We start from the raw sequence: 12,385 nt of genomic DNA, 5'->3' as shown, positions 1-12,385 counted from the left end.
GGCAGAGAGCAGGAGAGAGGATGACTATGATGATGAACATTAAGATAAACGAGAGAGAAAAGAGGCGGGAACTCTTTACACCGACAGAGAGACACCGACTCACATTTAGTTTTTCAGAAATAAGCCTGAAACCAAAGGAATGCTTGAGCTGAAACACAACGCTGCACATGTTTGTAGAACGCTTGTGATCCCGCCGTAACGTAACGCACGTCCAACAAGAAGAGCTCCAGAACAACGGACCACGGAGACGAAACGACACGCAGAAGTGTCACGATGCCGACGCGTCCCACAGGAACAATGTTTACTGTGACTGTTCCAGAAGCAAGACTGTCAAACTGCAAAACCTCTGAGAGCTGCTCACACAGACACAGGAAATAAACAGATTCACACAAATCTATGGAACTATGGAAGCAGGCGTCCTGCTGACACTTGATCCGGACTCAAGTTTTAAATTTTCAACTAGACCGAAGATATTCTTGGTGGATTAGAGCCAACGGTGGCCGGAGGAGAATCATGAAACACCACAAACTGTTATTTCTGCCAACGTGGTCCAATCAGTCGCTATACGTTCTAGTTCTGATCATTATAATCAGATCCTCTGGATAATAACAGCGTCTCGATGAACGGGCCTGTTTTCATTCTGGAGACGACAACATGAAGCCTCAGCACACGTTCACCCAGAGGAGAAACACGGCTGCTGTGTTTAGATGAGAGCAGCTCAAAGCTCTGATTTATGATTCATAATCTAAACACTTTTACGTTTCACCTTCCAGATATTTCACCGGCGCTTCTGTCAAAGCAACAATAATCCCGAACAAAGCGTGTTGAGGCGCTGCACAACCAAAAAGACCTTTTATTGACTCTCTGTGTATTTATTAAGTTTCAGTTTCTCACTTTGGATGGAATTATGTGAGCGAGCACCTCTGGATGTAATGTTGCTCTCAGCCTCCGTCTCTGCTGTCACAGCTATATATATGTATATATATATATATATATATATATATATATATATATATATGCGTGTATATACCTGCCTACTGACAGAGATAGATGCAATTTCTGATACAATCTGTGCATCAAGCATTGACATTATTCAGATTCCGCTCTGCAGCTCGTCATTCAGAAGCACTCGCCACCCTCACGGCCATTAACTCACGCAGTGATTACCTTTTCATTTCTGGAAAAAGCCAACAAAGCGTGGAAGTATGAAAACATGAATCATTTAAACAGCGTGATATTAGCTTTCAGCTGCACGACACGGACGACATTATTTCAGTCATGTGCGCGTTATGTAAATCCACAGAGCATAACCGTGAATCACTGACATGTTGTTCTGTTTTTTTTCATAAACATCATGACTTTTATTAACTCCATACAGTCACACTGAGCAGTTCAGTGCCTTGCTCAAGGGTAGAGCTAAACTAATAATGTCAGAATGTGTTCTTCACAGCGTCCATAAACACGTCTGTGTTCCGTATGCTGAGCTGGATGTGTCTCCACGCTGCGTCTCTGCATAAAGAGACGGATTCAAACACACGGATTCAAACACACGGATTCAAACACACGGTATCAAACACACGGGTTCAAACACACGGGTTCAAACACACGGGTTCAAACACACGGGTTCAAACACACGGGTTCAAACACACGGTATCAAACACACGGTATCAAACACACGGGTTCAAACACACGGGTTCAAACACACGGATTCAAACACACGGTATCAAACACACGGGTTCAAACACACGGGTTCAAACACACGGGTTCAAACACACGGGTTCAAACACACGGATTCAAACACACGGTATCAAACACACGGGTTCAAACACACGGGTTCAAACACACGGTATCAAACACACGGTATCAAACACACGGGTTCAAACACACGGGTTCAAACACACGGGTTCAAACACACGGGTTCTCTCTTGTGTTGGCTGTGGAGTCGTGAATCTTGAACACACTGATCCGGGCCGTGGTTCCCCTCCTGATGATCTGAGCTGTCGTTACAGATAACGGAGTCTGGCAGCGTCTGTTCATGTGTGTGGAGGAACCAGTCTCAGTGTAGTCCTGATCCTCTATATGACCCAGTCTCAGTGTAGTCCTGATCCTATAACGTGTTTCTATAGAGTTATTCTTAAAGCTCGTCATCGGTGCTGATAAACGTCTCAAACCCTGAAACCTTCAGATTAATGACTTTTAATCGATCAAGTGAAGCTTCAGCATAGTTTTCATCCTCAGAACTGGTTTTAATGTCCGGTGACGTTTGTCCTTCCCACTTTGGACCATGACTTCAGTATTTCCTCTCGTAGATGCAGCAGCAGTGCATCATGGGAGTTGTATCTACATGTTACTGGTGTTTCAGCTCAGAGCCGCAGCTGAATACAAACGAGGCGATTCTGTCTCCAGAGTGTTTCTGATGGCCTAATGAGCCGACAGCCCATTAAGACTAATGTCTTTTTGACAACTCTGAGAGAGCAGGAGTCCTTAAAGAGAAACATGCAAATGATGTGAGGGGATGGGTTCCTTGCCTCACAGACTGTTACCCCTCGTGGCTCTGAGCTTTGGGAGACAGGTTCAAATAAACTGACAGTACTGAGCAGCATCACCAGGAGACAACCTCCGGTTCTTAAAGGTGAAGCCAAAGCTTCATGTGTTAAAGCTGCATTCTCTCTAGTGTCCACCAGGGGGCGACTCCTCTGGTTGTATAGAAGTCTATGAGAAAATGACTCTACTTCTCTCTTGATTTATTACCTCAGTAAACATTGTAAACATGAGTTTATGGTCTCAATCTCTAGTTTCAAGTCTTCTTCAATACAGCATGATGTTCATTTAGTAAATGATGGTCCATTTAGAGTCAAACAGACCATAAAGCAGGGGATGCTTTAGGGGCGGGGCTACACAGTGATTGACAGGTCTCTACCAGAGACGTATACGGCGTCTCTACGTCACTCCTCCTCAGTCCAGATGTGGTCACTTCCTGTTCACTGGTTGCAAAAAAACCAACATGGCGACGGCCAAAATGTCGAACTTGAGGCTTCAAAACATCCGTCCACAAACCGATGAGAGACGTCATGACGACTCGTCCACTTCTTATCTACAGTCTGTGATCTCAACGTCAGCAGAGAGTTCATTCCTGTTTCTGTCACAACAGTTCAGCTTTAGTCTGAGTTATGTCTCGTATCGCTCCGTGCTGATATTGACACAAAGTGTGACCGATGTCTCAGTAAAACAATAGAATCAGTGTCTTGGTAACATGAACAGATTATGTTTGGGTGTTTTTCACACCAAAATCCTACATTTAGGTTCACGGGTATTCTATGAGATGTTTTGTGGCATCAGTTACTCTGGACATTTAAATGGCGCAGTGTAAGTTTAACAGCGGCGCAGCTAACATTCAGCTAGGAGTTAGCTTAGCTTAGTGTTCGGCTGCCATTTAAAGAAAGAACAAAGCAGTCAGACACCACAGCTCAAATAGTTTGAGTAGTTTAGCACAGAGCTGGGCTCAGGATATGCTCAGCTTAGATTAGCTTAGCATAAAGTCTGGAAGTCTGATCCACAGAACATATCTGAATATTTGTAACAGCGCTAGTTGTTCAGTTCAGTTTTAACTTAATTTAGTTTTGACTCTTAACGGCTGAATAAACCCTGAGAAATAAATGTCTCTCTCTCTCTCTCTCTCTCTCTCTCTCTCTCTCTCTCTCTCTCTCTCTCTCTCTCTCTCTGTCTCTCTCTCTCTCTCTCTCTGTCTCTCTCTCTCTCTCTCATGCTGGCGACAAAGTAAAGTCGTTTAGAAAAGCAGCTGGTGGGTTTTTCTCTCTCTCTTTGTCTGTGTGTGTGTGTGTGTGTGTGTGTGTGTGTGTGTGTGTGTGTTTGTGTGTGTGTGTGTGTGTGTGTGTGTGTCATTACAGCAGATCTGCCAGCTCCAGTATGAGAAAGCATAAATACAGCTTCCCTAATGGCCCTGGTTACCGCGGCAACAGCATCCCATTGAGACAAATCTGACAGCAAAGTGAAGAGAAGAGGTGACTGAGATGGGGGAGGGGAGGAGGGGGAGTACTAGAGGGGAGGGAAACAAGAGGAGAAAAGGTTGATTCTGTTCTTGTTTGAGACAAAGAGACAAACAAGAGGAGAGAGTGATGAACGGAGGAGAGAGAGGACAGAATAACAGAATGACACCACAGAGCATACAACAGGTTCAGGTCTGGTCTTGTGGAGCCGTGTTTACTGTTGTTATGTTTAAAACTTCTTCTCCTGGTTGGACGGGCAGATGTACGACTGTCAACTCAAACTTTCTGAAGTCTGTGTCAGTAAAACACGTTTGACTTTTACTGCCAGCGTGGAGTAAAGAGCAGCCTCTCTCTCTCTCTCTCATATATATTAATGAGAGAGAGAGAGAGAGAGAGCAAACTGTAGATGCATCCTGCTAAACATTGATGCAAATAGCCTAAATAAGTAAAAAAAACATTGAACACAAAATATTTAATCCGGTAAATTGTTTTGTCTGCAGCATAATAGTTATTATAAATAGTTTTATTAAACCAGCAGAATAAAAAGCCTGATGAAGTCTGTCAATGAAAAATTACAAATAACATCACCGAGAGAGAGATGGGGGGGGGGGGGGAGGAGGGAAAACAATAGAAAACAGAGATGGGGGAGTGAAGGATGACATTAATAAGAAGAGTCAGAGATACTGAAGAGATGGAGGAAGAGAGAGAACGACAAAAAGTAAAAGAGGGAGAAAAAGAGAGGAACATAGAAGGACGAGAGAGTGAGAGAATAGAGAGGAAGAGACGAGAGAAAAAAACATTCAAACATCGTCAATATTTTCTTCAACTGTTGTTCTTGTCATGAGTTATATATGAGACATATAACTAAAGTGTTTCCCAGAGGGAACTCCAAAACACAGCAAGTAACACTGGAGATACAGATACTCCCCCCCCCCCCCCTTAACTCATTTTTATGAAACCTCCGCTTCCATTGATTCTGTGAGCGCTGTTTAATAGCACGGCTAACATTAGCTCATCGTTGAGACTGAATCAACCTGTGTGTGTGTGTGTGTGTGTGTTGTGTGTGTGTGTGTGTGTGTGTGTGTGTGTGTGTGTGTGTGTGTGTGTGTGTGTGTGTGTGTGTGTGTGTGTGTGTGTGATTGCTTATCATCTCCTCTTCAAATCTCATGAGGTCATCAGAATCCATTACAGACCTCATTAATCACACACACACGCACACACACACACACACACACACACACACACACACACACACACACACACACACACACACACACACACACACACACACACACACACACCTTGCCCCTGTCACCTTGGCTATGGGATGGCGTCTCTATCTAGTTTCTCTCCATGAAGTCTTAGTGTCTGATGTTTTTCTGTCCATTGTTGAAAACGACCGAGTATCTGCGACTGAACGAGACAAAGAACGTGATTCTATCGTTAACAACAGATCCTCGTAGTTCTGATGATAACCGTGATATTTAAATTAAATGTAGATATCGTGTCGATAACACACACATGCTTATATTGTGCAAATAATCCAATCTTTAATCTTATATTCTATTTCTGCCAGTAGAACCCTCTAATGCGACGCTGTTCCTTTAAGTGTTTGGCTGGTGAAGAAGGTTCATCATCTTCGTGTCTGCAGGTCTTCACCTCCGTCTCATTGTGACGGTTTGTAGTTTGGTTTATATTTTAATCAGAACGTTCAGATTCCAAACGGTTGAAGAATATGAAACCGATGATGTTTGTGTGTGAGAGAGAGGAGAGGTATGCAATGTGTGTGTGTGTGTGTGGTTAATATTACTCCCTTTGGAGCGCCAATCAATCAGAACACAACAGCTTTAGTGTGTGTGTGTGTGTGTGTGTGTGTGTGTGTGTGTGTGTGTTTTATAAATCAGCAGCTCTGCACCTCAGTCAGTTCAGTGTAACACAGCCACAGTTCAGCTACACAAACAGAATCCCGACGGCTCCGGGTCTAAAACCACACAAAGCTCACGGGAACAGAGACACAGATGAGACGGAGGCGATGAAGCTGTTAATGTGAGGGGGTGAATGAGGTCGTTTGGAATTTGATTAACCTACGTTAAACTGTGCTGTGGTCATGTGTTTGTAAAAGAGGGAAAGCAGTACGTGTGTATGAGAGGAAGAGATTTGAAGGATGTATTGAAGTGTAACTGTGACTCTATCTTGTATAAATATACATGAGAGTGTTTGAGTGAAGAGCACGACTCCCACTGTGTTCTCTCAGCCTCTCGGTCTCTCTGGTGAAACGCAAACCGGAGAACACAACAAAGAGACGTGTGTTCCTCGGCAGAAGAGGACTCGGAGGATTGATTTGCCTAAATGTGGTTGTTTGTGTAAAATGTTCTGTAGTGAGGAAGAAAGTTTCGAGTTTTAACGGAGATAAAAGAAGATTGAAAGTGTGTGTCTTCTGTATGAGAGGAGCTCAGACCTGCAGCTCCTCCATGAACATGCTGCAGCTATAGTGAAGAGCAGTGTAATCAGACTACAGCCTGAAACCAGGGTTCAGCACCATGGACAGCTCCAGTTACAGTAAAGAACAGTGTAATCAGACTACAGCCTGAAACCAGGGTTCAGCACCATGGACAGCTCCAGTTACAGTAAAGAACAGTGTAATCAGACTACAGTCTGAAACCAGGGTTCAGCACCATGGACAGCTCCAGTTACAGTAAAGGACAGTGTAATCAGACTACAGCCTGAAACCAGGGTTCAGCACCATGGACAGCTCCAGTTACAGTAAAGAACAGTGTAATCAGACTACAGCCTGAAACCAGGGTTCAGCACCATGGACAGCTCCAGTTACAGTAAAGAACAGTGTAATCAGACTACAGCCTGAAACCAGGGTTCAGCACCATGGACAGCTCCAGTTACAGTGAAGAACAGTGTAATCAGACTACAGCCTGAAACCAGAGTTCAGCACCATGGACAGCTCCAGTTACAGTAAAGAACAGTGTAATCAGACTACAGCCTGAAACCAGAGTTCAGCACCATGGACAGCTCCAGTTACAGTGAAGAACAGTGTAATCAGACTACAGCCTGAAACCAGGGTTCAGCACCATGGACAGCTCCACTGGGCTCCCTACAATGACAACCAGCAGCATTGGTTGTGGGTTTGGGGTATAGGGACTCGGTTTGAAGGGTTTGAGGGATCCATTGAAGGATTTAATGAATGGTTTTAATTAACATTATTGGTAATAACGTGATTGATGAATTATCAATAATTTTGCATTGGTGAGTTTATTTAAGAGGGACATACGCTGATATTATAAAGTACTGAATCCCTCTAAAACACAATGAACAGTGCTGATCAGATCAGAGCTGGCAGAATATGTATAGTACAGTGTGTATATATATATATATATTTATATATGTATAGTACAGTATGTATATATATATATACGCTCAGAATGAATCATCATAAAATGTAAGTATGTGTACAGCGTGCAGATGAACTGTGAGGTTTCTGTCTTCTGTGACTTTCAGCCTCCACTGGACCAAAAGAAGAGAAAGTCCCAGCAGAGCAACACGCCGACCTTTACACAGAGCAACGAGACCAACCTGCAGTGATGAATGGTTCTGTTTCCTCTTTAACATAACACACACACACACACACACACACACACACACACACACACACACACACACACACACACACACACCTTCATTCTTCTCTCCAAAACAAAAGACGGTGAATTCACGTTTCACTTCCTCTTCTCTCGTGTGAACTTCTCCGTCTCTTAAACACACCTCTCATGTTTTCTTAATCTTAAATCCTTTGTTTTTGCCATAGCCAGCACCCCCCCCCCCCCCCAACATAATATTTAGTGTAAAAACAAATACCGACATCTTTGTACAGTAATTGTACAATAAGCTCAGAAATGTGAGCGAGGACGAGACCTCAGTGACACATTTGACTTCCTTCCTGTAGCTTAAATCTAGAATTATTGTTGTTGTGCGGATGGAAGCAGAAGCTTTTATGAAAAGTCTTTCAAACGATCGAACACACGATTGTTTCTGCAGCTTGTTTTATCTGCAGGCTGATGAGCAGCCAGACGGAGCCTTCAGGGCCCCGAGGCCTCCGGCTTCAGTGTGTGTTTCAGACTTTATGAAGCGCCTCTGGAGGACGACGGGCCCGAGGCAACGCCTGCATTATTACCTCATCTCAGCCCTGCTCTGTGTGCTGGCCTCAGTTAAGATCCAGTCTGAAGACCTTCATCAATCCGGATTATGTTGTAATAATGATTAATTCCTTTTTAAGTGCTTTTCCCGTAACCCAAAGAACCTTTACATGAAAAAACTACATCACAGTGCCAGCAAAGAAACAAAAACACATTTGAAGACTACCTTTTGCTTCAATTTAATAATTATTAAAGATCAATACTGACCAAAATCATTAGTTGCAGCCCTGCATTTGTCATAGCGACGCTTTAAAACTACCAGTTGTTTAGTTCTCAGATTTCCGAGCTTCTTTGAACGCACCGTCTCAGAGCTCTGAAGTGTTCTCTGCTCTCAGGGTCATATGAACGCAACATATGACATCATTCTAATAACTACATGTTGACCGTGATAAATATTCTAGTTTCCGGTCTGAAGATAACTTTGCTGCCTGAAAGGAAAGATTTAGAGAATCTGATATGAAGTTTATGTTGATGGCTCTTTATATTCCTTTAATATAAGAGATTTGATTGGTCAGACGGCCACCAGCTCGCTCTGACGTCTTACCTGGAACATGATCCTGTACTGCTCCTCCGGCCGTTTGACCACACACATGTTGCAGCCCATGATGACGTCTGTGTCACTGCCTCCTCGTCCTCTGTCCTCTGTCCTCTGTCCTCTGTCCTCTGTCCTCTGTCCTCTGTCCTCTGTCCTCTGTCCTCTGCAGGTCCCTGTCGCTGCGTATCGATAATCCAGCTCAGTTTGACCTTTAACCTCCAAATCTGCGGCCGTCGGGTGTGTCTTCACTCTCTTTGTGTTCCTCTTTGTTCGTCCCTTTCTTTCTGAAGCTAAGAGAAACTCTCCAGATCAGAAGGTGTAATCCGTGCTGACAAAGATCCTTTATGTAGGAAGAGCCACGCTCGTCCTTCCTAAACGTCGACCATAAAACCTCAGTTCAACGAGTTCACAGAGAAGCTCCGGTGAGATTCAAACGTCGTCTCCTGTTTTCAGGATTATCTGTGGAGCTTCAGTGGTTCTGCTGCAAAAACAGATCTCCTCATAAAAGTGAATTCCTGCTTAGTTTTCACTGTTTAATGGAAAATATGCTCAAAGGTGAGACTGTAGTTTAATGAAGCCACTTCATCTCAAAATGTGCTTCTGTGAGTTTACTGAAAGCTCTCGTCAGTCAAACGCCTTCAACAAAGACTTCACAGCGTCGCTGCTGATAGAAAGTTCACTTCCTGTCTTTTCTTCTCGTCTCCGTCACTCTGAAGACAGAAGCTCTGTGCCCCCCCGCTGTGTTTCCTGATGTTTCTCACCCGCACTCCAAAACTGTGATGAGACAGAAGACAAAAGGAGGACGACGTCGCTCAGCTTTGTTTCCTTCTGTTGTTGTTTCCATGAAGTTCTGTCGGCTCCTCTCAGTAAACAGCTTCTATCTGCTGGAGGCGAGGCGCGGCGTCTTCTCATCACGTGGAAAAAATGTATTTGTATTCATGCGCGGCAGATTGTTTCAGCACCGCAGGGGAGGAAGAGGAAGGGGAGGGAAGGGGGAGGAAGAGGCAAAAGCTCCTCAGTTTGTGCTTCGAATTGTAGAAAATAAACTCCTGCAGAATTGTTCCTGGTGGTGATGAGGATGAAGGTGGTGGAGGATGAAGACGCTACACACTGTTCACCTGTGACCGTGTTTGGTTTGTGTGTCGTAAACACATTTTCAGCTGCAGATTTTCAGCAGAAAGTCAAATTGTTTGGTGTCGGAATGATCTAAATCTTGAAGCCTTGAAGTGTTTTCAGTGTTTGTGAATGAGTTCAGATATTTAACGTGTTGAGTTGTTTTCAACTCAAAATGTTTTTATCAGGTCAAAATGTACAAAAAGATGAAATATTTCTGTTTCTCCGGTTTGAAACACATCTGACAAAAAGCTGAATATCTTCCTGCTGTGAGCCGCTCAAAAGGCCAAAAGTCACAGAGACATGAAGTCAAACGAAGGTTGTTCTGTTTCCTCCTCAGTCTCAGATACAACATAAGTGCTCTCTTTAGGGATTCTGTGTGTTCTTTTTATTTGAGTTATGAGCGTCTTCCTGCAAAAATGTCAAAAAGATCTATTCTTTAATTTCCCTGAATGAATGTGGAGTTCTCTGCTCTTCTAAAGCTGCGTATTAAAGAACGAGCTGTAAAGTCTCACTAATCTTTACAAAACACTTCAACGTTAAATATCTTCAGCCAAATGTTTAGTTTTGTTCCCCTGAGGTTTGTTTCAAGCCGCAGTGGAAACGAGGCCAGAGGCGATTAATAAGACAAGAAGAAGAAGAAGAAGAAGAAGAAGAAGAAGAACTCCAGCAGTTTCTTCTTCACTTCAATAATTCATCTGAACATCAGCGAGCGATTAAAAACTTCCTTTCTCCCCAAACTGACGAGAGGATATATTAAATATGAGTGAAGGAGAACACTGATCAGCTCGAGGAGAGAATCACTGATTAGACGTCAAATACTGAAGCGTTGCTGACAATAATTCATCTGAACTCAACTGAGCTCCAACGAATCAGAAACCAGCCGCTCAAAGAAAAACATTCGTTTCGTCGACTTCTTGAGAATTCTTCTTCAAAGATCCGATCTCGTCTTCGCCTCCGAATATTTCTCAGGTCAGTGTAAACACAGTTAATGTTTGTTTGTGCTATGAATCGATACAAAAACGTCTTTAAAGATCATATAAATCATATAAAAAGACTTTCTAGCAGCTGAATATTCGGTTTGTTCTCACTGAACTGAAAAGCAGAACTTTACTTCCAGCTCGTGGATATTTATCCTAATTTGTGCTGAAAAGGCGTTTTAGAGTCGAGCTGCTCATCTATGACATCCTGTGACTGAAGTTTGTAAAATGTAAATCTTTGTGTTTGGGACAGAAACTGTATTTGTGCTCAGAGAACAGGACGCGTTAGAAGTCTGTCGTCTGTTTGTGCTAAAGTCCTGAAAGAGCTTTTTCATCAATAACCGTGTTTCTGCTTTTTATGTTGATTGATTTGATATTTTGCACTCGTCTTCACTACTCTTCCCTTCTTGCACGTAAAGCGTTCAGGTCGCTCAGACGTGTGGTTTGCTGTTGCATCGTCGGTCTGCTGCTTCAGTTAGAGGATCAACACTCTGCGTGTTCCTCGAGTCCTACTTTGACATTTGAAATGACTTGGTGGTAAACTCTGACGTATGTTCTGTTGCTTTGAAGATAAAACATTCATTCCATATTTGGATCTTTTCTAAGCGTCTATGGTGCGTTTGCTGTCAGTCCTCAGAGACGTTGACGTAGAGAGACTCGGGCAGGACGTCGCTGCTGTTCGTCAGCTGAGGCTCTGCAGAGCGAAGCGGTTTGAAGCTCTGCAGGAACAGCCGGCTTTACCTGCTGCTGCTGCCACTGAACGCGACGTATCTGCTGCTACGAGTCTACCTCTGTCTCTCTGCAGCTGCTCTCTGTCATCAGCAGCTCTTTATACGTCGAGGTGCATGCAGAGAACAGAGGAACGATAAAAAACACAAAGAAGGAACCAGAGGATGAGATGGAGGGAAGAGATGACGACGTTTCTTCTGTTTGACTTGTTGGTGTCCAGAAAGTCTCTTCTATCCACAGACGTGTGAACCATCGGTGGATCCCTGAGGAGATATCTTCGTCTTTACATCCTCTGCTCAACAGAATTTCTCTTCAATCCCCCAAAATCCTCCGTGAGGTCTGATGATCCAGAGAGCTGGAGACGCTTTTCATTCAGCAAACTTCAGCGTGCGATGAATCTCACTTTATCCTCCACGTGATTCCTCCCAACAACCCTCTTCCTCCTCCTCTTCCTCTCCCAGGAGTGTGTCAGACTGAGCTGGATCCTAGATCCTCCTCTCCTCTCCTCTTCCTCCCTTCATCCCTTGTCTTCCTCTGCTGCTCCCTCATTCTTCCACGAAGGTTAAATCCGGCTTAGTTTCGCTCCTGGACACAGAAAGACAGAGAGAGAGATTCCTCCTGTTTTACACACTGATTGGATGAAGGACACCAACACACACGCTTCCTACTTTTGGGTGATTTGATTTTTTTTTAACTTTCTCTTCCTGTTCGATACGAAGAGAGAAGTCTAACAAGCTTAAGAGTTGATTTCACCAGACGGTTTGTTGTGAGGAAACGAGAATCTCTTGACTTTTACTCAAAGCTGACAGATGTTCT

At 43.7% G+C, this 12,385-nt stretch overlaps 1 protein-coding gene across 1 annotated transcript in view; it reads right to left on the bottom strand.

Annotated features, from left to right (window-relative positions):
* The window catches only part of LOC306706809 (PDZ domain-containing protein 4-like), a gene marked incomplete at both ends in the record, with an annotated part of 32,830 nt that extends 24,014 nt beyond the window's left edge, over positions 1–8,816 (bottom strand). Inside the window, one exon of the mRNA XM_079174030.1 lies at positions 8,757–8,816. Coding sequence (XP_079030156.1) covers positions 8,757–8,816 — 60 coding nt within the window. The remainder of the gene's footprint in view (positions 1–8,756) is intronic.
* Positions 8,817–12,385: the final 3,569 nt, after the last annotated feature.

Source organism: Pholis gunnellus (assembly GCF_910591455.1).
Source record: "Pholis gunnellus genome assembly, chromosome: 2".
Lineage (NCBI taxonomy): Eukaryota > Metazoa > Chordata > Actinopteri > Perciformes > Pholidae > Pholis > Pholis gunnellus.
The sequence above is the reverse complement of the archived record's forward strand: the minus strand, read 5'-3'. Positions and strand labels throughout refer to the sequence as shown.